The sequence below is a fragment of the Tetrao urogallus genome, assembly GCF_951394365.1.
Source record: "Tetrao urogallus genome assembly, chromosome: 25".
NCBI classification, from domain to species: Eukaryota; Metazoa; Chordata; class Aves; order Galliformes; family Phasianidae; genus Tetrao; species Tetrao urogallus.
The window spans coordinates 4,457,328-4,483,272 of NC_136838.1; the positions used below are offsets into that span (position 1 = coordinate 4,457,328).

At 49.7% G+C, this 25,945-nt stretch overlaps 1 protein-coding gene across 1 annotated transcript in view; it reads right to left on the reverse strand.

Annotated features, from left to right (window-relative positions):
• Positions 1–25,471, reverse strand: part of ARHGEF18 (Rho/Rac guanine nucleotide exchange factor 18) — a gene marked incomplete at both ends in the record, with an annotated part of 37,016 nt that extends 11,545 nt beyond the window's left edge. The window contains 16 exons of the mRNA XM_079546692.1: positions 381–631; positions 1,472–1,612; positions 1,752–1,864; positions 2,620–2,770; positions 5,678–5,741; positions 7,252–7,319; positions 16,699–16,867; positions 16,978–17,083; positions 17,450–17,530; positions 17,777–17,821; positions 18,041–18,098; positions 18,544–18,655; positions 18,847–19,057; positions 20,687–21,150; positions 21,517–21,653; positions 25,396–25,471. Of these exons, the coding sequence (XP_079402818.1) occupies positions 381–631; positions 1,472–1,612; positions 1,752–1,864; positions 2,620–2,770; positions 5,678–5,741; positions 7,252–7,319; positions 16,699–16,867; positions 16,978–17,083; positions 17,450–17,530; positions 17,777–17,821; positions 18,041–18,098; positions 18,544–18,655; positions 18,847–19,057; positions 20,687–21,150; positions 21,517–21,653; positions 25,396–25,471 (2,247 nt within the window). The remainder of the gene's footprint in view (positions 1–380; positions 632–1,471; positions 1,613–1,751; positions 1,865–2,619; positions 2,771–5,677; positions 5,742–7,251; positions 7,320–16,698; positions 16,868–16,977; positions 17,084–17,449; positions 17,531–17,776; positions 17,822–18,040; positions 18,099–18,543; positions 18,656–18,846; positions 19,058–20,686; positions 21,151–21,516; positions 21,654–25,395) is intronic.
• Between the last annotated feature and the right edge of the window lie 474 nt (positions 25,472–25,945).

Here is a 25,945-nt window from a genome sequence, read left to right on the forward strand (position 1 = left end):
ATCCACTCATTAACAGAGCAGGCACTGAACTTAAAAGCAGCTGTCATTAGTAAAAAAAACTAAATGGTCAGAACCAAGAAGCTCAGCATGAAGTGCATAACAGCTGTAGTTTGGAATGACACCATCAGCACACTGCTGTACTTTCAGCACACAAAGATAAGACCAAATCACTGCATACCACACAACGAGCACACGTGTGCCTGAACAGCACCCACTGAACACCTCATTTTGACCAGATGTGCTCCTGGCAGCCACATTCACACATACGGACGATGCTCTTAAACCCAGCCCTCTATCAACTTCTACACAGCCATGTATTTCTCTTATAATTAGCTTTTTAGGTGCTTCATAGCATCAAGAAATCTGGCACAGTCTCACACCTGTTTTACCAAGAGGTCCCCAATGTTCTGGATCATGTAATTTCGGTCACTGCCTTCTTCCAAGGACTCCTTTCGCCGCTCCTTTAACTGGAGCAGGAATTGCCCATGCATCTCCAGCAGCTCATCCACACAGGGGAACAGCTTGTTGATGACTGCATTTGAGAACTGCAGTTCCTCTTTCATGGCTTTGGAGTACACCTTCAGCATTATTTTCAGCGTTCTGACGTGGTGCATTTCAGTCTGCATTAGTTCTGGGTACGGGGAAATAAAAATTAGTGCTCGTTTATGCGGCGTGCCGTGACCAGTGAGAAGAGAGCAGTCTCTGAAAGTCATCATCTTCTGCAAGGGACCAAACCTACTAACCAAGTAACAAGAGCTAGAAAAACAACCCTCAACTGCTTCTGGTATCAGGGGTGACAGATAGGATGAGAGAAACGAGAGGTGATATTCTTAAACTGCAGCAAAAGCAGCTTTATATCAAATATCAACAACTTCCCTTATCAATCAGAGAGCTTAATATTGCAGCATTTTTCAGAGATGTCTATTAGCACGCAGAACAAACAGCTGAAGTCTGGGTACAGCTGATTATACAACAGCATACACTAACAGTGAAGACTATGTGACATCTTGTCTCCTTCCAGCCATACTTTGTACCATTCTAGATCTTGCTAGAAGCCAGCTACTCTGAAGCTGTCCATAAACTTCTTCTAAGGTATTACATCACTATCAAGGAAAGAACATAACCACAATTAAAGCACCTGAATTTGCCCTGCTAATCTCTCAATCAAACAGTGACCAAGAATGACCCTGCTTGTTTAATATCACCTCCCAGCAGAAGTTGAGCTTAGGATATTTCCTAATTGCACAGCTAGGTTTGCTGCTTACACAGGCAGAAAGATAAATACGGGTTGCTTAAAATCGTTATGAGGAGGACTTAGGCACACTGAGATAAATAACAGACTTGAAAGTTTGTATTCAGTTTCAGTTTCCAAGCACCAGCCAAACTGGAAGCTCATAAAAACAACCATTTCTGTTGTTTCAGAACAGTGACACTATAGAACAAAGTTCTAAAGAATTCACAGTGCTCTTACCATAAATGACATCCTGCCTTTTTACAACTTCTTTCTTTTGCTTCTTTGCATAAGGCTGTTCCACTGCAACGCTCCAGGACTCTGCCTCAAACTCATGAGCGTCTGTTTCTAATTCACTTCGGAGGGACAGAGAATACGCATCTAGACCAAAAGCACATTCAATTTCAACAATTAATCTTTATCCTTCGTTACCACCAGCAAGGGTAAATACATCTCAAGATGCACTGTATGCAGTTTCCTACTCGTCCAAAAGTGCTGAAAAACACAGAAGCTTCCGTACCTTCCAGAAAAATGCAGTCTGCTGTTGAAGGTGCAAGTGAGACAACGTCATCTGAGGTCTGCTTAAACTTTATAAATCCTGAATCCCCTTCATCCATGTCTCCTGAAATTAATCTAAGCGGCCAAAGAAATTAGAATGAGGGACCCAGACAGAACATTAATATTTTTAACAAGTTTTTCTACTTAAATCAATAAATAAAAGCCAACTACTTCAACAAGCAGCTTTCCTATAAAGCAATGAAGTTAAAAAACACAAAAGCTACCCCTGCACTCGCAGTTTACACAGACCAAAAATAAGTGTAGCACATTGATCAGTGACACAATGCAGATTTAATCAGAGCAGCAAGAGCAAGGATGTAACTTCTAGTCTGCCATAAAAAACAACAGCACATCACCTGCTGACAAACCACAGCCATTTCAGAGTACAAAGGGCAGTTTCAGCGAGGACGGAGCAGAACTGTGGTATACAAGAGGTGCACAACCACACAAACCAGCAGACAGCTTTGAACTCGTCCACTATTTTAACCCAGGTATCCTTCCACACGAGTCAGAACCAGCACAGCCCAGCATAAGCGATCTCAGAAAAGAATCTCGGATTTCAGCAAGTCTGAAGAGAAATACGCCCATTCAAACCATGCTCCAGGCAGGAATACTCGAACACTCCACTATCTTACAGTACATCTTTGTGACACAGCACAGAGGGACTAAAGATAGATTGTTATTTTAAACAACAGAATTCAGCATTAAGCGCCCAACGATCATCTCTCAAGCTCTAAAACGTGAGCCTCGTTTTATTTTTAATTGGTTTTCTTTTCGGATGGGGGAGGGGGCGGCAGCAGAAGCCAGTGAAGGAGAAGTAGTGCACTCACCCCAATTTGCCGGCGGCTCCTGCAGTACTCAGCGCAGACGGAGGATTTCCCCTCTGGGCGATAGTCATGCCGAGGCTCCGCGGCAGCGCTGGGGTGCCATCAGGCCCCAGGAGAAGGCTCCGGGGCTGGGGCTGCTCCTTCAGGGAAGCTGCTAGCGAGGCAAGAAGCGAATTGGTGCTCAGAAAGTGAGGCGCACACTGCAGGTCGCCCGCTCTCAAACCTCTCTCTGAATGCGGACGGAGAACGGACAGGATCTTGGATGTCAGAAGCTCGTTGTCCAAAAAGACATTTTCATTCCATTTTCTCGAGAAGGAGCCACAGAAAGACAGCTCGGGAGCAGCCGGGATCGCATGGCTTCTGCCGCTGCTTTTTGAATTTGTATTCCCCATGCTCACTCCTGGCTGCCCTCAGACCTGGCACAGTAAAGTGGCCCCAGAGATGCACTGTTTTTATACTACCTGTGATCCTTCTAGAAATGTAAAGCTGTCACTTAACTTACTGTATTGGCTAAATCAGCAGGTCTGAAGTGCAGGAAATTGGTCCCTACTGTGCCCATTTAGTGTGGAAATTGCAAAGTATCTTCGCCTTTAGTAAAACACCAGAACCTACACACCATTATTCACACCCTACTGTATAAGGGCACAGAACATTTCATGGCAAACAAGAAAAATCTGAGATCACAGAAAACCACAAGTTCTCTGCAATGCTTATTGCTGCTCAGCCATTTCTATCTGCGCGCTGAGTGCAGGAGACACCAGAGCTAAATTTAATTTTCATACTGCAGATTTTTAATGCTTTTTAAATCTGGACAGAGTACGAACTGGAAAGACATTTAAAACTTTAATCACTGTTATACAATACATGAAGCCTGTAATAGACTTATGAAAATTGGATACAACTATTTAGTACTAATGTCCGCAGCGAATGATATGAAACAGGAGACAAAAGATGTCCTTTTATAAAAGGAACTTCAGGGAAGTTGAGGATGAGGAATCAGACAATCCTCAAACCTTCTCACTGGCAAGGTCTGTCTTCAGAGTGCTTTTAAGGACATGGCAGTGGAAGAATTCTCACCTTGGAGGCCCTGGATGCAGGCTGTCTCAGCCGTCAGACTGACCTCCATGCCATGCTGTAGAGTTCAAGAGTGCTTTCAACCCCAGCCTATGCCCACCATCACCAATTTACAACTTTCCTTCTGGCCTGTTCAGCCCCCAAAGCCCCTCTCCTTGGTCTGCACCCCTGCTGAAGATCCCTCTCCCCTCACACTTGTTTTCCTCAGCCAAACACAGGACAATCAAGGCATTCCCATTTCTATTCATAAAACAGGTTTTTCCACATTTCTTCATATCCCTGCTCTCCACCCCAGCTCTGTGATCTCACTCTCCTTGAAACAGTTGACTGGTAGCTTCAGAGAAGGTTTCATCAATAACATGTAATGCAAATAACACTGCAGCTTTACCCACTGGAAACAGCTCTCCCAATGGCAGTTGAGTTTGAAATAGTTTGCACATGCACACAGCTCATTCTCAGCCTACAACAAGCAGAGTAAACAGATCTATTTCCCCATCCACCATCCAAGCAAAGAGCTTTAAGCCCATCCTCCCAACTAAGCAAAATAAGTGAATGTTGGTGGGATTGGCAAAAGAGAATTTCTTGAACAAGACCTCAATAACAGATGAGATCCATTTCCATTTGGGGAAGTATTGAAATCAGCCACCATGTTCTCTTTCCTTGCTTCCAAGGCAAGAACAGAAGAGCTTTAATTCACAACGGCAGGTCAAATCTCAACACCTGAGGAAAACATGGGGAGGGCACAACTTGAATCTTTAAGACACGCTCCTCTTTTACACTCATACCTCTGGCTTCTTTTGCTGGGCACTGCAGCCTGCAGTGGGTAACAACACTGCCCATGCTATCAGCTGCTCTTCTAACTTCCATCTTCTGCTTCTGACCACAAAAAACAAGCAGTGGCTGCCTAGCAAGGTCTGCACCAACAAAAAGCCATTTTCTGAGTTCAATTAGCACTGTCTGCACACTGCTGAGAGTCCACATCGATCGCTGCTAGCCTACAGCATCAGACCAGACTGTGTACCACAGAGCTGTTCCAACCAGAAGCCCTACAGCCAGCATCTCCTGTTTTCTTTATTCCTCCTGGCTTCCTATTTCAGTCTCTGCTCCTTTCCCTAAGTGCACAAAACCATTTTTGACCGTGCAATCAACCACTCATCTTCTCACAATAATCATTCCCCTTGTTGGTAAGAATTGTTTCATGAAGTACTGCTTGAAACTCAAGCCAAATGATACCTAATAAATATATTTGTAAAAATCAGAGTAATACCCAGACATTCAACTCAATTGTGTTTCTTAGGCCCATCAAAGCAGACCGACTGCACAGCAGAAGATAATTCTGTTCTGGTACGGCAAGTCACCTGAGAACCCGAGAAGCAATTCTGTTAATGCACATCCCGTATCTTCTCCCAATTAAAATGCCATTTAAATCTCACAGCGACAGCTATGATGGTCTTCTCTAGTAGCAGAAAGCCCATTTCAAAGCCTATGCTGCAACAGACCCTTCTTGCTTCTCATTTGTGCTCCCAGGTCCCTTTTCCCCACTTCATTTCAACAAAGATTTCTGTTCAGACCATTAGCACTGGCTCAGCTTAGAGGTTTCTAGCAACCACTAGCTGCAGGCAAGTTTTAAATAGACAATTATGAAAATCTGATGTAAAACAAAGTTCACAGTTCTAGTCTTTTCAGAGGCCAGAGAATAGACAATCAATGAGAAACTAGCTTATCGATCCCCTTTCACCATGATATTTTGAGGTTACACAGCAAGAAGGTATAAAGAAAAATAAAAAGATAAAGAGATAAAAACACACAGGAGATTGCCAGGAGCCTCTCAGCCATTCCCAGCAGAAAAAAAATGAAGCCATCTTATTAAAAGAGACCTTCTCTATACTTCAATAACACACTGTGTATAGCCTCTAAAACATATTAGAGAAAAAAATACAATTGAACAGATGAGCCTTGAGCACAGAAATCACTCTTTAGTACAAACCTGGGGAAATGCACTGGGACGAACTTTGTGCAGGTCCAGAAGGTCTGTGCTGCAAATCTTTCTGCTATGGGAAAAAAGACAACAGTCTTACACATACAGCCCAAACTTTCAGTCCAAAATAAATCTGATTTTCCCTAGCATATAACAAAGCTGCATGCAGGGGCCCACACAATTTGACACAATAACAGCTCTGATTTCTCCACGCTCCAGAAGAACAGCATGCAGACATGAATCCCATAGTAAGAGTTCCATCAACTATAAACCAAACTGAAGTAAAAGTGAAGTTACAGCTGAATTAAAGCCACAACCATAAGAAACACATCCATAAAATCCTTCACCTTACCCTTCAGGTAAACAATCTCCACCTACACTTCACTGTGGTTTAGCATAAAGCAGTACTAACTGAACTAACACCAACCCAAGCCAATGCCAGGTTTCATCCAAAGTAAGACTGTTCAAAGCCTAACATCCTTGCTATCTGCACAACTTTCTCATCCTTACCACACTGGGTACTACAGTCCTCTGAGACTCCATTTAGCAAAGACAGACAAAATCAAGTAATGAGTTTATAACAAATGGCTTCTGGGGAGTCTTGCTTTTCACCCCTGGCTCCATTCTCCATATCATTTTGTGCCACCATTCCCTCTTTGTTCTCTTCAGGAGCAATTTGTAAGGGGCGACTCAAGAATGAAAGAATGATAGCATGAATTTTTATGTTTAAAAGGAAAACGCACAAGGCCTGGAAAAGTTTGAAAATATACGTTAAAATAAACCCACAAAAACAACATAAGAACATTCCTACACTCTAAATCACTAAAGGCTGACAACATTTCCTCTAACCCCAACAGCCCAGATTTGAGCTGTTACGCTCTTTTCCTCTCATAGTGCTCGTAAGCTGCTATCAGGCTCTGAAATCACTGACAGTTGCAAAGTTCAAACAAACCAAGCCCTGGAGTCTCAGCAGTTACAAGAAGGAGGAAACGATTTTTGAAACCAATACCAGAATTAAAAAAAAAAAAAAAAAGTGAGAGATACTATCTGAGACCAAGCCCTGAGTTCATAGGCAATCACATGCACCCCAGTGACAGACAGAACCTGGACAGCCAGGCAAGACAGAAGCTTATCACAGGTTGAAAATTAAACCACTTATTCTGCATTGCTCAGCTTATAAGCAATGTGCAACTGTTACAACCAAACTCCTCTGTGCCCCTCACTCTGTCCTCTGCATTGAGGTGGGACAACCCAGTAAGGTGCAGTCACATGAAATTCAGAGGTACGAAATAATTCAATTATAGTTAAAAAAAAAAACAACATTGCTTTGAGCATTCTTTTAAATGCTAGCTCTGACAGACACCAGCAATGTCAAACAGCTTTCAGAACAATAATGAATTGTTTCACTTTTCACTGCTTACATAAATAACCATAATGACAAGTGGGTGATTAGTCAGTGTCTGTTAAAGATGCAGGGCAGGATTCTGCACTAATTCTGCACTAACGTAACTCAGTACACTTCCACCAGATCGGTCTGACTGTCAAGCACTGTTACTGGTAACAAAACACATTTTAAAACCCACCTTGGTTCTGATGCTGCTGCATTCAGCCAGCAAACCCTTGCAGTTCTTATGGACATTCACTGCACAATCTGAAACACACACAAGAAGTCTTAATTATTCTTGCTGCTCTCATTTAGGGAAAGAAAGAGAAAAGACATAAAAGATCTTCACATTTTGGAATAGATGCAGATTAACCCGGGGTGCTCCAGTGAGCGTCCTCATGCACGCTCTGGCTGTGGTTCCACACCATGGTTGGACCTCAAACATCACCCAATGTTCTCCACAACTACCAAATAACTGAAATATTTACTTGGCCTTAAACACAACTAAACAAACATAACAAAACAAGTCTGACAGATGAAGCCCCCTGATCAGAACGATGTTCACATGTCATGCAGCTGCCACAACTGCAGGACACCTGAGCAGAGCGCTGCACTGGCAGGACCTGCCACACATCAACCTCCCACAAAAGCCATTGCTTCTCCCTCCTTTGTGACCTTTCTACCAGTATCTTACCGCTGCAAGAAAGGCACCCTACAGAACACACAAGCTATTATTGCATTGGTGAACACGTATCAGCAGCAAACAAGCAGCTCAGTAAAAGCTATGCCAGAATAACACACAGCCAAGTGACAACAGCAACCCCTGAGAGGAAGGAGCAGCTGTAGGGCTGTCATCACACAACAGGAAAATAAGAAATCCTTCCTGGTCTCATGCTGGGTTGGATTCCACCCGGTTTCTGACCGGGCTCCGTCAGGGCACAGCCCCACAGTGCTGGGGACGGGGACAGCGGGGTCACCCAGCCCTGCTCTGCCCCACACATCACTGCTGCTCCCCAGACCCACGTCGTCCAGCCAGATGGGGTCATGCACCATTCCTACACACCTTATCAAACAAACCAGACACTGATACTCCCTGCCATTTCCTCTATTCAGTGATTATGTCCAATTCTTTCCTATTAATGATTAGTAGTTGTATTAACAGTAAGCAGTCCTTCCTCAGAACTTCGGCTGCCTGGGTAAGCTAACTGTAAAGGGGTATTAACTTCAAAATATGTTCCAGCTTTAAAACCACGTACTTGTTCAGCTAAAGACAACACCTTCTACCACTTGGTTGCTATTTTTCATCAGATGCAGTGACATTCCTAACAGTGCTGTGCACTGGTTTCCTATGCTGCCAAAAGATTCTCCACACAACAGGAGAGAACATACTAGAAAATGGGAAGTGCTGCAGGAAAGCCTCAGAAAACCAGAGATAAACAGGAGGACTTGGCTCTGAAGGATGACACGAAATGCTGGGAACTCACTGGTTTCCAAAGGGCATTATTTTCACCCACATAACAGAGCCACATTTTGAGAACTGGCAGAAGAATCGGGCTGTTTTATAGGCACAATTCCTTTTACAAAACATATCCCATCTCTCTCGCTTTTGCTGAACCAAAGACGCTCCCAATCAGGGATGAGAACAAACCTTTGAATACCTCTGAAACGGATTTCCTTTTCCTGCACACCAGGACTCTTTGCACTCTTTATTCTCTGGACAGAGCGCAGGAGTCAAGAAAGCAGCAAAGAGAAAAAGTGAGGGACACAAAAGAGGGGAAGTCACAGGAAACTGAAGAGATTGAGACTGATACTTAAGAGTGAAGACAAATACGAAAGGATCATTACCGATTTACACTAATTATAGATGCCTAATATTAGAAATTTATATATATTCTAAAAATTAGAAATTTTTGGGTCCTTCTCATGTTGTACGAGGAAAAAAAACCAACACAAAACCAAACGTCCAGCCTAAGCCAGCAAAGAAACATTCACAATCAAGGGAATCAAACACCATTAGTGGTCCTGTTTATGATCGAGGATAATGAGACAAATAACTGGTTAACAAACACAATGCCCTTATCAATGAGACGCTTCCCCAAGGGCTCCCAGAAACCAACTTCATTGGGTAACACAAGAAGCCCAAGAAGCACAGTGCGGACTCCCAGTATGCAGGAGAGCACTGAGCAGATGAAGAGGGGCACACGAATACATTCCCCCCCAGCTGCAATGCCAGTGTCTGATCCACACCACAGTCATGTCCCATAAGTGCCTTCCAGAATTGGATTCCAGGACAAAACTATGACTCACCAAATATTATGAGTATTGTGACCCTGACCTTTGGTCTGGAACAGTACTGCTCAGCAAAAGAACTCTTAAAAGGTCACTTGCAGACAGTCACAACTAACGTTTAGATATAAAATTTAACTACTGATGTCTTTTCCCCCCTTCAAATATATATAATGTTGGTGTTTTTAAACAATGGATTAAAAAAAACCACCTTTAAAACACTCAAGTTCAGGGGAGGACACCTTTAATACTATTTCTAAGGCACAAGGAGCTCACGTACTGCTCTAACACTAAGGATATCCACTATCTGTTAAATCCAACCAACTAAAGAGAGCTGTGGGTAAGGAAGCTTCCTGGTAAAACAGCATGTTTTTATGCTTTCAGATGTCTGACACTTCAGAGATCAAAGAGAACCTCAACCTTACACCACACAAGGTTATTATCCTCTCCTGAACTGACAAAGAAAACATGTAGCTCTGAACGATTCTCATGCGAATGATTAACACAGAATGTAAAACCTGAATTTAAACCAGGATGCACAACACAGCAACAGAGAAACACCTCAAGTAGCCTCAGTGCTCCTGAAGAAGCAGAGCAAGGGGATGATACAACTCCTTACGGAGGAGGAGGAGTTTCAACTGGAACTTGAAGAAGTTTCTGTATTTGGTGAATCCAGGTCACGCACCTCCAGGAACTTGGAACAGATTTAACTTCATCCTGGCAGCTTCAGCAACCAATGTTTGCTTATCTTGCTAACATGTCTAATTGTGCAGAGGCAGAAACCAAATACTGGAGGAGTACACAGCGACAAGATACCTCGCATTCTGAAGCGCCAACAGCCCATGTGAGAAAGCAACAACACCACACTGCATTCAGCTTCAGCTTCCCCTCTGCTCTCCCAAACCAACCTATCTCACTGCGTCTGCTTTTGTTGTCAAAACATCACACGCTGGGGCCGGTGTTGTACCCAGCACTCTGGGGGTGTTCAGGTCTTCTTCGAGCACAGAACCCCAAACTGAAACAGATGAACAATGCATGCTTCTCCATTTAAACAATACAAATTCTAATCAGTGTATTATACTAAAAGAAACAACTTCCATCTCAGTTCTGCCACACAGAACCCTTCCCCCACTTCACAGGAACCCTACAGGGCTAAAGCAGCAATGATGACAATCACAAAAGGTATTTAAAGCATTTCATACGTAAACATTAGGTGGAACTTCAACACACCGTGTCAGATGGCTCCTGTTTGACAGCCATACTTCACAGGTTTATTTTTATACCACACCAAAGAGGATTTAACTATTATGTTCATAAATTTATGAACACAAATCACAAAGCCTGCTGCAAAACTCTTTCAAAAGGAGTTGCAACAAACAGCTAAGAAGGAACAGTTTATTCTCTTAGTTTCACACAGAAAACACACAGACTACAGTAACAAAACCACAGCAGAGAATCTTCAAACGACAGTCAATGATTTGGCTGGTCTACTGGGGCAGCAAAACCAGGCACAGCATCAGACATATTTTCCCCCAGAGTTCAGGTATCTGACGTACACCTGGGGCACCGCTCTGTCATGCAGCCCCAGCAGCCTCAGCGCTCTGTGTGAGCAGCAAGGACGGGGCTCCATCGCCCCAGCGCAGAGCTGCTCGCACCCAGCTGTGACACGAGAACCACCCGCACACGAGGCCGCAGCAGCCCGCGGCTCCGGCTCACCTCCCTCAACCTCAGGTACGGGCCGTCCCACCACACGGCGCCTCGGCCCCACGCTGAGCCCCGACCCGCAAACCCCGCGGGATTTACCGCGACAACGAAGAGCTCAGCGCGGCGCCGAGGCCGAGTCCCGGCTCGATCCGCACCACCGACCCCGCGCGCCTCCCCCCGCCGCGGGCAGGCGACGGCCTCCACGCCCGGCCCTGCGGGTGGGGACTCGGGGCCAGGCGGGTCTGCCGAGGCCCTGGGAGAGGCACCGCGAGGAGCCGGGGCCCGTAGAACGCCGGCAGCCCGGTCTCTTACCGGACTCCCCGGGGAGCCGCCGAGCTGCGCTCTCCGTCCCGGGAACGGTCGCCACAGAAACAGGAAACGCCTCTCCGTGTCCCGGAAGTAAAAAGGGGCGGAGGGCGCGAAGCCGCGCATGCGCGTTGCCGCACCGCGCAGGGCCGGGTAGGGAGGGGTGAGCGCGCTCCTCGGCGTTCCTGGGGAAATTCCACCCAAGGGCCACGAGTCATAGAAATAAAGAAGAACCCGAGTTGGAAGCGATCCGTAAGGATCGTCGAGTCCATCGCCGGCTCCGCGCAGCAGTGCCCAAAACCCGCGTCTGAGGGCCCAAGCGCTCTGAGCTCTGGCAGCTCTCCTGTGAAGAGCCGCAGGCCGCCAGCAGCTCCCCTCAGCCCGCCCTGCTGAGCCGAGCAGCCACTCCTCCCCAGGTGCAGAATCCAGCGCTTGCTTTTGTTAAACTCCACGCAGCCGGTGATTACCCAGCTCTCTAATTCTCCCTCTGGAAGGATCTCTCTCCACCCTCGGTGGAGTCAACAGCTCCCAGTTTTGGAGTGTGAGCGAACTCGTTCAGAACACTTCCTCGTCCTACACCCAAGTCATTCAGGAAAACATGGAAGAGAACTGGCCCTAAAGCAGAGCCCTGAGGAACAGCTCTGAGTTTCCAGGGGCTCTGCCTTCCGTCAGCACCTGCCCGCAGCACCAACAGAGACAACGGGCTGTTAATAGATGGCACACAGCACCTCAAGTGACAGCTTTAGCACGGCAACGCGTGTGTTTGTGCAGTGCCAGGGCTTTACTCTAAATACAGAGTTCATCATTAAGAGCCTGGCAGGATTTGCTGTTCAACACAATGTGTTTGCAGCAACTTCTGCCGAAGTGTTGGGCTGGGTTGGCAGTGCTCACCTCCCAGCTGCCCTGCAAGCACTGCGTCCTCACAGCAAAAGCAAAGGAGGCACTGCTTCACTGGCAGCAGCTTTGTGTGCTGACCTGTGTAACTAATTTGCTGGAAAAATGGTTCCCTGGTACTGATAGTGTCTGGTTTGAGCTGGTGCTAGCACAGTGCCACCAAAGACCTCTCTGGAGAGAGGAGAAATCAGAACTCCTTACGACCTCCTCTCCCACCCAGTCTGCTTCGCACTGAGCTTACAGTGCTGAGCTCCATCACTGATTTCTCATGTTTTAAGTTGTGCATGTGCAAGCTGCCTGTCAAGCCTGAAAATGCAACATGCACAATTACAAAGCAAACCTTAAAACCCACCTTACAGCTTTCACACCCTGCTTTGGAAGAACCTGACACCATTTTGGCTGGAGATGGGCTGAAATCCTACTGCCTCAAGGCTAATATTGTCTCTAGTTTCCACGTTGCAACCTACTTCATTGATTTTTTTTTTTCATCTTATATTTGCAAGCTTTTCAGAAATGTTCCCTTTTGTTCTGCTGCTGTACGGGACTAAGTACAAAAAGGTCCCAATTGTTTATCAGGGCCTCTCAGCACTAAAGTAATACAGAGAAATAACCATTAAATAAAGCAGTCTGAGGGTAAACAGCTGGCTGCTGCTTTGTGACAAATGAATCCTCAGACACTTCAAACTTTGTGCTTCGCTATAATATTAAACTTCAGCACTGCAGCTTGCCCAGTGACAGCTTTCATGGAGAGAACACGCTGTGCTTGTGTGGTTGGCCTCAGGGCATCTCCACAGAATCAGTGCAAAATCTGGCATAGCAACCAGCTGAAATACTCCATGGCTTAGAGCTAAGGTTTGGGTTGCACAGTAAAGAGCGCCGCACCAGCTTTCTAATCCTGGGTAATTCTCTACAATAATAGAGATTTTCTTACAGAATGGGTAGCAAGCAGCTTGCTGTCACACAGCCTGCTGCACTTGTCAGGCCAGGTGTATGAGCTACTGAGGAAATGCAAGGAACAGTGTGTTGGAAATGTTCCAGATAGAGGCAATTCTGTCCAGAAAGTACAAAGTGAAAAGCAGAGAAGCACTGAGAACAACATATTTTTTCAGCTTCCTTTTCTCAAACCTCGGCAGTTGCTGTGAGTATTCAGCAGGGCTGGCTGTACATTGCAGATTCCTGGCTGTTTTCCACTGAAACCAGCCCCACAGACCACTTTCACAGTTGCCCTAGATCCCACTTTGTTGCCTTGTGACTACATTAACCCACTGCCTATCACAGTCACTCTGGTTTTGCCTGTTTTATTTGGACTCCTGTCAGTAGTCACTCATTCTAAGCAGGACTCCCAGTCCATTTATCGCTGTCATCATGTTACAGCAACCAAACTTCCTCTTCTCCAGAACAGAAGCTTTTTGGCAGTTGTGTTTCTTTCCAGAAATGTGAGGTTTAAGTTTGCCTGCTGCTTTTTAGATTTCCCAGAGCTCTGTGTAGGCTGTGAGCAGAAATCTCACAGCAGAAAATCGACATCCTCCTGATTGTAAGGAAAACCTCCCCTTCCCTTACTGGCCTATTGATGTTGCACTGGGAATTGTAAAAGCAGAAGCATGTAGGTACAAGTGCAATGTGAGAGCTGAATTTCACATGCTGCATTTCAAGCCCAGGCCAAGAGCTGGCCTGACCGAAACCTACCAAGCCACTTCAGCAGCAGTCTTAGGTTTGCTTTATAAGAAGACAGTTGATCTGACCTTGACAAAGAGGACTGAGGCACCTTTCCCATAAGGTCATGAAGATGTAACTCTCAGTGGAAGAAGTCACAGACGTCCCACCTTTACCCCAGTGCTCAAGCTCAGGTCACTGGGAGGGAAGCAATTCTGCCATCACGCCCTTGGCTCCCCTCCATGGCACAGCCTGCTCACAGAGCTCCCTCCTGCCAGGGCTTTCCTGGGATCCATCTAACTGCCATCGCATAAACACTGGAAGCATGTTTATAAGAAGGGATTAATTTAGGCACAGAACCTTTTCTACCCTTGACAGCTGAGGCTCAAAAGGAGCTTTCTTCATTTCCAGGTGAACAATAAACCCAGAGGCTCTCATCTCAAAGTTTATACAACAGCAAAGTTTGGGTGGCCACAGCTGTTGAGATCCCAGTTACCATAAACACTGCTCTTTGTTCTTCCTCCCTGCCAGAGTCCTGACAGCACGTCTGGGAGACATGAACCTGGAGCTCCCACCTGCACCGGGAGGCTTTGTGCTGCAGCGTGAGGGCAGAAGGGAGGAACTGGGATGTAGAGGTAAGCAGGTGACCCCACACACAGGCACCCAGGCTGCCTGCCTTCTCCATAGCTTGCGTGCCCGTTTCTAGCAGAAGAATGGTGATCTTTGCTATGATTTATGCAGCCCGTTCCAGCCTTCCTCTCCCTGCCTTCAGCCCAGCCCTTTCTTTGTTAGTTTTTCTTCTATTTTCTCTCTTGGAGCCCGGCTCGCTTTCCACCACACGGTGGTGCTGCAGTTAAAAATACCACGGCGATCACGTAAACAAGAGCACCTGACCGAGAGGTGGGCCAGGAGGTGGCTGCGAGCCAAAGCAGAGGGATGGGGAAACATCCCGAGGTTCTGGCAGCAGCTGCAGCTCAGCACTGACCGAGCGGCTCTCACGTCTGAAGGACAGGAGCAGCACTCCAGCTGCACGGTGGCCCACATTCTGTTCTTCAGAGCCCTATCAGTGACTCCTCAGGAGACCACTCACTGCTCCAGCTGCAGTCACAGCAACTGGAGATATGAGCCATCAACTCTGCTGCCCAGCAGCAGCTTGCAAAGATTTCAGCCCAACGTAATCCAAATATAGGCACTCTCAGTCTAACAGCTGTCTTGCAACAAGTCCTCTACCCAGATCTGGCCACAGACAGGCCGTTAATTGTTATGAGCATCGCAGAACTCCACACAATTGCTCAGTCTGAGTTCAAGCCACCACAAGGGGAGCGCACGAAAATGAGCTCTGCTGCCCAGCCACCCTCGTTAGCTTAAGCAGCGTAATCCCCGAGCAACGCAGAAAGCCAAAAGAAATGTCATTGTCCCAAACACAGAGCAGTTCTTCTATCACCATGGAGTTTTTCTGCTGAATGTTAATAACACTCAAGAACACGGATACCTCATGGTAAGTCTAAGAAACAAGGTAAAGGTCAATATAACCGATCTCCAGTCCCCACGCACTTACGATGCCAAGCCACACTGCCATTTAGACAGATAGCTCCAACCCCTGAGATCACAGAGCTCCAAAACTGCTGTTGAGAGAAGGGTCATTCACCCTGGCAGTGACCCCTGAGTTCCCCAGAGCAGACAAATTGCAGCTCCAAGCTCTTGCTGCAGCACAGAGCAAGGACTATCTGCAGCTGCTCAGATTCAGGTATTTCTGGTAATGCAGCATGCAGCACTGCTAACAGAGCCTCCACTAAGGGGTTCCTCAGGCAGGAAGAGCAAAGCATTCTTCTCAAATGCTTGAGTCCCTTCTAAAATGTCCACAAAACACAAAGCGCTTCCTCTTTCTCAGCTCCTTCCTTTCTACTTTCTGCTGTGATGCCTCTAAAATGTTCACTAATGGCCCGTGGTCCTTTTCAGTTCTCCTCTGCCCTGGAGGGAGAGTTTCTCACGACACGTGCCCAAGGGCAGCCAGAGCTTCTGCCCCAGGAAGGTTGTACTGACCTTAAGAGCCTCTGAGAGTTCTTCACTTGAGCGTGAGAATTACTGGAGGATACAGGGTGGAGAAAGAGAGCAATTCTCTCATTTCCAAAAGATTTAATCTACCCACAGGCAACCCCTTAGGAATTAAAATGTTCTTCAGTGCCCTGAGGACAGAGTTTGTCTATGAGCCAACGCCGTGCAGAAAGGCCCAAGGAAAAGCAGTGAGAAGACATTTTCCTATGCGTGCCTGCAAAGGCACAGCTGCCATTCTTGTGCACTGCATGCATCTGAAAAGCAGCATCCATGCGGATCCCGGGGGTCCCAACTGAACTGCTGTGTTAGTTGTTAAGGGCTTGGGTGCTCCAGGAATCCTTATGCACAAACCCAGGGTAGGTGCTGAGCTGTCTCATCACTGCATTAGTTAAAAAAGCCTAAAAAGCAGCTTCACCCAGGCAGCAGGGGCAAAATAGAGCTTTGTGAAAAAACAGCTTGTTGAAGTTGACCTAGAAGCCTCCTTTGGGTAAAGGGGTAGGAAATGATCAGGTGGCCAAAGATAACAAGGATAAAATATCGCCCAGCAGGATTTAGTGATCATTTAGACTGGAGAATAACCAAGCCAGGCCAAGCAGCAGGGTGGGTGAATGGAGCCAGGCAGAAAAGTGAAGCAACCCATGAAACCCATGAGGCTGACTGAAGCGGGGAATCGGTGTCCTGCCAAGGGGGGGATGGGGAGCGGGTGACAGCCAGGCTGGGTCAGAGCAGCAGCGACAGCCATACTCACTCAGGCACTGCAGACCACTTTTATTCCCGAGAGGTTTGGCACACAGCGAGCAGCTGGTGCCACTGGAGAAAACCCCTGGCACAAGCTGGTGCCGATTGACCTCTTTCCAACTCTCTTTTGGCTCCTTTGTTTCTTTCTCCTTCTCTTTTGATTGCTCTTTGTTCTTACCCTGGAAGGAGAGAACAACAGCTCCGTTACACCTTGCACTGCTCACAGTTTGTTGGTAAAACCAAGCGGGAGGAGCCTGGCGCAGAGCAGAGCAGTGCGTCTCTCCCTCACCTTATCCTTCTGCCAGGACCCGGTGACACGGCTCCGCAGGGAACTCAGGCGTCGCATCACCTTCGTGCCTTTCTCTGCTTTCTCACTCTTTCCACTGTCCTCATTTCTGAAAAAGACCAAAACCATCTTACCTAAGGAGAAGATAACTGGCCAAGCACAGTTCAAGGAGATCGCTGATGAAGTTTATCAGGATTGCCTTAGCACCCCATCCCTGGGCTCTCCACCCCCTGGAAGACCTGGTTTAACGTCCGTCATTCTTGAAAACAAGGACATGAGCCTTTGGATTCTGTCCAGCTCTGGTTTTGGTTGGAGCCATGCACAGTGGGGCCCCAGTCCAGGCAGTCAGCCGTGGCAGACACCAATATTCCGTGTGCACCATTAGTAGAGCAGAAGAGCTTTGATGAAGAGGGGCTAAAAATAAGAGTCTGCTCCATGGATGCAAAGCGTGTGGATTCCTGCCCACCTCACTTACTCGTTAGACAGGAACTCAAACCAGGTGAGATTCTGCTGGGAAGAATCACTGCCTTCTTGCACACAAGCTCTCTTTTTCGCCCTGTTCATGGAGAAGACATCAGACACACAGCAAAAGACACAAGAGCAGATCTTTGGAGATGGGCAGATACAGAAGAGGTATGTGAAGTGCTACATATTCATGCAAATCCTGCCTGGCTTCACTGGAAGGATATGGTGATTCTGATACCCTCCCTGCTTGACCACTGCGCTCTGCACCTCATCTGAGGGTAGATCCCAGGTAGAACAGTGACCTCCCTGCCCAAATCTCTCTACCAGACACACTCACCCGTGATACTGTTTCAGCTCCTGAAGAACCTGCTGTACTATTAGCCTATGAGGGATAGAGCAGAAGAAAATAAAAAAATTAGAAAATTTCCTTGCAAAGAAATTCTGCATCCCACAAAGAAACAAGCACTGTTCTACAACCAGCTACTGAGCTGTGCCCCAGCATAGAGTGGGATCTTCCTTATGGCTTGTTGATGGATCTCCAGTATCTCAGATGCACACAAAAATCTGTCATCTCAAAACAGCCAGGACTGACAATACCTACACTTGGTCTGGGGACACATGGTCCTTCTCCAGCATCTCCAGAGCAGGGGGTTCAACACCTGGAACAGAAAACACTCTCAGCAGACACCCTGGTTTTCTGTATCACACCTTCCTTCTCCAGTCTGCATTACACTGAATTCCTGCTTGCAGCTAGGTGATGGGGGCTGGCACCACCCAGAGACCCTCCAGCCTCCCTGCATGGCTTTTCTTCCACTTACTTCTGGACAATTCTCTACATTCGTTCCTAGGATACTGTCATTGACTTGTGTAAGTGGGGAATGACCAATACATGGCAATGAGTCACTGGGGACATATCTGTGCTTAGACTGCTCTGAACTGAGATCAGACTCCAAGTCAGCTTGACTTCATCTGGGTGCTTCTGGGGACCACATGGAAGAGAAGGGCAGAGGCTGTCTAGACTTGCAGAGGCTGCATCTCTGGTTTTATAGCTCAATCACAGATAAGCTGAATTCATTGGAAGCTATTCGTGTAGTCTGTACAAACCTTCCACGGCTGAAAGAGAAGTGTTGAAAACACAGGGTGCCTGGGGGGAGGCAGCCTTGCAGGCTGAAGGGATGGACAGTGGCCTCAGTCTCTTCCCATCACCGACACGTTCCTAGAGTAGTAAAAAGTCACGGACATCTTTGGTCCTTTGTGCACCAAGAGAGCTTCCATAAGGGCACAGCCGGCAAGGTGCAAGGCAGGGAATGGGGCTCCCATGCCAAGTGCCAGCAGTCACCCCTGCCTTCCCACAGCCCCCCACCCTGTGTGCCCACCCAGCAGCGCTGCCCCCCCTCGCACACTCACCGCCTCCCCTGAGCCCAGGCTGGCCGTGCCGCCGGGTCGCAGTGGCTCTATCTGCACTTTGATCACCATGCTGCCCGCACTGCTGCTCCAGGCTCCCTGCTTCCCCCCGGGCAGCTGCAGGGACACACGAGGCTGTGCGCAGGACCCGCTCCCTTTCTCCGCCTCCTCCTGCTCTGGATCACTGCCTGTCTCTGTGGTATCCAAGCTGAACCTAAATCAGCAGAGAGTAAGAAGCCAGCTTAGAAGGCCATCCCATAGTGACAGGCACAGCACAGCCCTGCCGTGTCCTGGCAGTCCTAAAAGGCCTACAGATAAGCCAAGGAGGGCCACCACAGCAAGCATATGGGAGGGGGAATGCCGGGAAGAGTCAGCTTGGACACTGAGAAAACAAAAGCATTTTGTCTGGCTGCCCTCAGCTGGTCCATGAGCTCCTCAGTCACCTGGGATGTCCCATGCCGGGATGTTCAGCAGCTCCTGGGACTCCACAGCTGTCTCACCCTTGTAAGAGCTGCTGCCCCACTGGCTGCAGTGCACCATGGCATTTAGAAATGGCAGATGTTGTTGTTTGTCGACTCACCAGCGTGGCGTCATGTCGTAAATCCTGACCCTCTGGTCCCAGCTTTGAGGAAGGGAAAATAAACCCTCTTCTGGGAAACGAGGGGCAGGGCAACCCCCCAGCACCCCACGGCTTCCTGGACACCGAATGCTGCTGCAATGCCAGCAGTGTAGGTACAGAATGGTGGGTAGGGGTTGGTGGAAAATCTTACTCTCTGCAGCAGGTTCTGCCTGCAGCTCGCTGCTGCTTTGCTCCCACTGCCAGGCTTCAGGAAGCATTTGCTTAGAGAACAGCAGGGCACGTTCCCGTTCCCTGCCCCTCCACTCACACATGCTTCATCACTGACTGAGGACACTGACGCAGACGGCTGCTCTGTGCCACCACTACTCGTGTGCCTGTTGCTCTGTAAACTGTGAATGATCCCCGGCACATGGCCCAACAATGGGTCTGAGAACCAAAGACAGAGCTTGATAAAGGACTGCCAAGATTTCGGGCTGAGATAATTTTAGGGTACCTTATAAGGAGGAGAGATATAAATAGTCATTGCTGGCTTGCACCTAGCTCCCAGCCAGCAGAAGGATCAATAGATTTGTCAGCAGGGTGAACGTGCATGCAGGAACCCAAAGCAGAACACTGCAGGCATGGAGCACGGCAGTGATACCAGGCCTGGAAACCACTCCCAGCTCAGCATCAGGCCACACATTCACCCTCTTCTGCAGCCATGGAGGGCAGGGGGACAGAGTGGTGAGGCCCTGGCACAGGTTGCACAGAGAGCTGTGTGTGCCCCATTCCTGGAGGTGTTCAGGGCCAGGCTGGATGGGGCCCTGGGCAGCCTGATCTGGTGGGATACAACCAGCACACGGCACATGGTTGGATCCAGATGATACCTAAGGTCCCCTCTGACCAAAGCCATTCTATGATTCTATGATAACAAGAGAAAGGTGCTGCCTCTCTTTATCCACTGGAGTGAGCAAAGATCCCTCTGAGCCAGAGGCTGAAGGCTATCAGGGCAGCTGTGCTGTTCAGGAGCCCCCTCCAGCCAGAAACAAGCTTTCCCCAGAAGGGAGGTCCTGGGCCCAAGACCAGGACAAGAGATTTTCCTATTGCCAAGAGATATAAAAGCTCCCTGCTGCACAATCTCTGTCCTTCCCCATCGCACCCAACACAGGCAGTGAGCACACAGCTGCTTTGGGGCAGGAAATCACGCAGCAGCAGTGCTCTAACTCCACCTCAGGCAGCACCATCCTGTGGTAATGCCCCAAATGTCCCCTCATGGGCTGTTACCTGCGCTTGCAGTCCACAGGTGACAAGGGGCTCTCCCAGCTGTGCCTCCTAGAGGTAGACATGGATCTCACCAACGTGGGGAAGGACTCCGAGGCCTCCTGAAGGTCCGAAGCTTCATCTTCCTCCGCAGGACATTCAACAGTGCTGGCAGCTTTGTTCAGAAAGTGGCAGTCGGCCTCACCGTAACGCACCGAGCAGGAGATGGGATTGGAAAAAGCAACATCCACAGACATTTTTCCCAGAGCCCCTGATCTCTCCTCTGATAAGCAAATGGCAGATGCAGCCTGGGGGGCAGCTTCTGGCCGTGCTGCCATCTCTGGCACTGTTTTGTTATCTGGTGGGCTCAGAAGCCCCAGGTCTTTGTAATACTCTGTGCCGTGCAGAGCGGAGTCTGAGAGGAGATCCTCTGTGCTGCTGTGTAAGTCTGCTGCTGGGACGTCCAGCTCTGTGGAAGATGAGTCCTCCTGCAAAGGCACAAAGGCTCATGCTGAGCACAGAGTCCATCCGAGATGCTCACATACCTCCTGCCAAGGGGCACTTCCCATGCTGGGGCTGCTCTTCTGCATGGACCTGTCCCATACCCACCCGCTGAGCTTGCTCCAGGGACCTACGAAGGTTGCTTCCACCCTAACACCTCTCCATGCCTCATTCCCACTAATGCTCAGCAACAGGAGCACTATAACCTTGTATCCCTAGTTAGCTTGGGTCAGTACTCCTTTCTCCCATCCCTACTCCATCACAGACCCTGCTGAATATGGCACTGACCCCTCAGTTTGCTAAGCCCAGCTGCTGCCCTGCATGGTGGTAGTGGAAGGAAAGAGGACACTTGCCTTTTCTTCGGCCATGCTGGTGAACAAGGTGTCATCCTCAGCAATCAGGGATGGGAGGAAACGCTTGGGGCTGTGGTACTCCAAAGCAGAGGGACTGCGGTCAGCGAGCTCCCGTAAGCACGGCTTGCAGTCAGATCCTGCAAGACACAGAGGATCACAGTGTGCCATGGGATGGCCAGGGTCGGCCCTGCACAGAGGGGTGGCATCGGACAAAGCCCTCTGCCCCCTTGTTCCTTGTGCTCTCAAGGATACCCGTGGGCGGTAGGATGGGAGGACTTCAGGCACCAGTGAATCATAGAATCATTAAGATTGGAAAAGACATCTAAGATCAAGCCCAAGCATCGGCCCATCCCCACCGAGCCTCTGACCCCCATCCCCAAGTGCCACATCTCTGCAGCAGTGGAAAAGCACGGCTCTCCCGATGGCGGCTCGTTCCTCTCCACGTGGACGTTCCCAGCACTGGGTGGGTGTGAGCTGAGTGTGTGCACAGCATCCAGTGCTCATTGAGAAACAAAACCACGGTCTGGCCTCAGTGCGCGGCGCAGAACATCGCCCAGCTGACTGCAGCACATTCCTATGCAGCGAGACACAGTGTAAACCTTCGCCACCATCTGAACCATTGCATATGACTCATGGAGGCCTTTTATTCTTCTGAGATGCACACAGCTGAGGGGAGTGGAAAGAGGCCAGGCTGCCGGCTGCAGTGCAGGGCTGAAAGCGTGGGGAAAACAGCGAGAGGTTGTGAGTGACCGCATCTATCCAGTAGGAACAGAAATGCATGAAACTGCTAGAAACCCAACGTACTGCAGGAAAGTGAATTGTAAAAATGTTAATGTGACGAAGATCCTAACAAGAAACCATGCATTCTCCTGCAAGCTTTAATGCTGCATGATGCAGCCTGCAAGTAAGGAGTGCATGGTGCCAGAGCCCAGAAGGCAGCGAGCGCCAGGGAGAAGCTGGAGGTTTGGGTCTGCAGGCACCAGCTGTTCTGTGTGAAGCAGTGTTCGTGCGTTCAAACGTGTGCAGCTCTTTAAAGGGGCTTTAAGTCGTACAGCAGAGAAAACAGCCCAGTAAGGCCTTGTTTTAATTAAGGGCGCCTTAGCTGTAAGGCTGGTTAAGGGTCACCCAGTGAGCGTTATCATCACTTTCTGATTTCCCCTCTTCAGATGGCAACCAAAAATCAGAGTGCTGGCCAAGCAGTGCACGTTCTGACACAGCCCCCAGGGAAGCTGAGCAGCCAAAGGCATCGGTGGGTGGCAAAAGCTGTTGAACCCAGAAATGGGCTGGGATTGAGACAGGGGTAAGCTGATCAAGGGGAGCAACCAGAGGACTGGGAGGTGTGAGGGGGTGAGGACAAATGTTTCTTCTCTAGAAGCACAAGGAGGGAAGCAGGAGGAGGCTGCCTGCCGTCACAGTCCCTTGCAGCCTCAGAGAGAGGAGCAAGGCCTGGAAAAGCAGAGATGGAGCTGTGAGAGCTGGTGAGTGCTCAGCCTGACAGAGGCCAGAGCCCTGCGGGTTGAGCTGAAACAAAGGGGTGTTTTCCTGCAGGGTGGGTCGCGGCCGTGCCAAAGCTGGCTCCACACCAGGCTCCATCCTGCAGCTCTGAAGTGGGTCCCTGGATCAGAGTCAGCTCCTCGGAGGCCTGGAAAATATTCCCTGTGCCGTGCAGAGCTCTGGCTTTGGCTGTGATGTGCCCTGCAGTTGATGCCCCCCACAGCTCCACACACATTTCCCCCCCCCCCCCGGGCACTTCAGACACTGCTGTTCAACACACGATAAATCAGGTTTGCAGCCAGTGGCAGTGAGTGCAGCACAGGGACCGTTGGGCACCGGCACGTGGCTGCGGCACTGGGGACACCATTTTAGGCAATGTGTGAGAGCCACGTTGGATTCTGGCTCCTTGCATTTAGGTCCTCCGTTGGTGACCCTGGGCTGCCACCGTGCAGGGAGCCAACGCTTGGGCACAGGGATCCGGTGGAGGGGCTCTTTGGGAAAACACATTTTCAAGCATCAGGTTATAGCAAGGTGAACAAGGAAGGAGCATACAGGAGCTGGGAGCATCCCTGTGTCTGAGATGGACGTGGTCACCCCTCTACCAGCAGGAAGGGCACACCCCAAGGCCCTGCCTGGCTGTTGGAAGGATGCTGCTCCATCTTGCTACCGCAAGGTGCTTGGGGAATGGCCCTGCAGCTCCCCGGCACAGCCAGGCACCTGTCTTCATGTTTCCTCTGCTGAAGCTGGAGATGAGATGACAAAATGACACTTCCAAGAGCACACGCTGTTTGGTGTAGGGGAACATTAAGCAGATTAGGTATTGCAGTTGCTTAATTCGCCTCTGGCCAGGAACCATAAAAGGTTATTGCTGCAGGGAGCAGCTTCACCAGAGGAATTCCCAGGGCAGAGCTGGGGACGAAGCGTTGCACATGAGTGGGGCAGTGCTAGGCTGGACTTTGCAGAACATGGAGATGCTGGGCTTCTGCCTGGGGAGGAAGGAAGTGGCGGCCAGCATCCCCAGCACGCAGCAGTCTGAGAGAGTCTTGGGGTGTTTGGTGCCACTGGGACAGTGGGACCCAACAGCTGAGTCCAGAAGGAAGAAGAAAGCAGAACAAAGCTGGGCATTTCCCAGCAAATGGGGATAGAGGCTGCTGCTAAGCTCTGAAGGCATCACAGATAGGAACAGAGCAGCATTTGGTCCCCCTGGCTCTGCCCCGCTGGCCCAGCACAGCCCCACGGGATGATCAGAACGAGAGCGGTGTTGAACTGCAAAGAAGTGCTGAGCTCACTGTGCCAAAATCGGATAAAGCGCAGCACTTTGCCCGCGCCGGGCCCCAGCTCATCGTGTGCTGGCAGAGGTGGGGATTGGCTCATGCGACCGGGGCTGAAGGAGGGGAGAAGATAAGCTGTCCAATGCTGCAGCAGGCTGCACAGCAAGCAGCCTTATCGCTACCTTTGGGACCTGGTGCTCCGGGCACGCGGGGCCAAGCGACTGGGGAGGCAGCTAGGGGGGCTCAGCAGGGCTGAGAGGGGTTCGCAGCCCCCGATCCCCTCCTGGGCACAGTACTGCCCACGCATTGAGCTCAGGACAGCTGTGCTGGGGATGCTCCTCAGAGCGGTCGGTACTTGTGGGCACTGAGGCTGATGTATTTTGCACAGGGAGCCTGGTTGAGCCTTTGCAGTGAGCCCAGCACGGTGTGGAGTGCCCCAGTGCAGGGCTGGGGGCTGCTCCTGCTCCAAACCAGGCAGTTTGGAGAGAAAAGCAGTGATGTGTGTCTCAAGCTCTAATGCCACACAGATAACTGTACCCAAAAGTGTTGGGCCTAGGGCAAAGTTTGCAGTGAGAACGGCAGTGTCCAGCTCCTCTGGGATCATGAACATCTCTTGTTCTGGGGCTCTCCCCTCTCCCTTTTCAAGTTGCAGCTCTGTGCAGCAATGAGGCCAGCTCACACGACCACTGGATTTCCCATCCCAAAAGCCTCCATGACCTGGCCCAAGGCTCCTCAGTCCATTCTGAGGCTGAAAGAGCATTTTGCCCAACATCTCCTGGGACACCAAACTCTGAGCACACAACACGAGGCTCAGCCCTCGGCCGGCAGCACGCAGACAGCTGCCTGAAGGCTCTGGGACCTCCAGCTCGCTGGCAGCAACAAAACGTATTTATTACAAAACCAGAAGACTGATATTTAACCCATTAGCCAGCGCACAAAGGCATTGACGTGCCTTGAGAAGGATCCGCAGCGGAAGGATCGGCAGAAACTGACACGTAAGCAGCGTCCCCGCAGAGAGGAGCAGTGGGCACCGGCGCTGGGGGGACCCCGAGCTCCCTGCTGTCCCCTCCGCCCCGCTCGGCTCAGCCCTCTCTCCCCACACACGCGCTGTTACCTCGTTTAAAGGACCACCGCTTCTTCCAGCGCTTGGAGAACGACGGCCAGGAGTGGTTGAGCAGTGAGTCCGACATCGGGGCACCCCCTGAGCCCCACGTATGGACAGCCCTGAGCCGGAGAGGACGGCACAGAGCACAGCGGAGCTCGGTGCAAGTCTAAGGCAGCGCTGCAAGCTGCAGCCCAGGGGCTGCCAAGGGGGGAGTGGAGCAGCCAAGTGTTTTGTCAGAAGTATCAGCTGATGGGAGCTGCAGCCAGAGAGAAATTCCTGCTCTCCGGCGTTCCCACCTGTGTGACAGCTCCGGGACTTCCTGCGGCGGAGGCTGAGGATTGGTGACCCCACGGCACACAGAGCCCTGGAGCGCTGGTTGATGGATGCAGGTGGAAGCAGAACACGTGCACCCAAACCTGCCCCGAGCTCCCTGCTCCACCCTGTCATCTGGGGGCACTCTGAGGTCAGTGGGAGCCAACTCCAACTCAATCCCCCAGACACCAAAATCCCATCTTGCCATGTCTGAGCCCCATTGCCATCAGTTCCCCCAGCACAAACT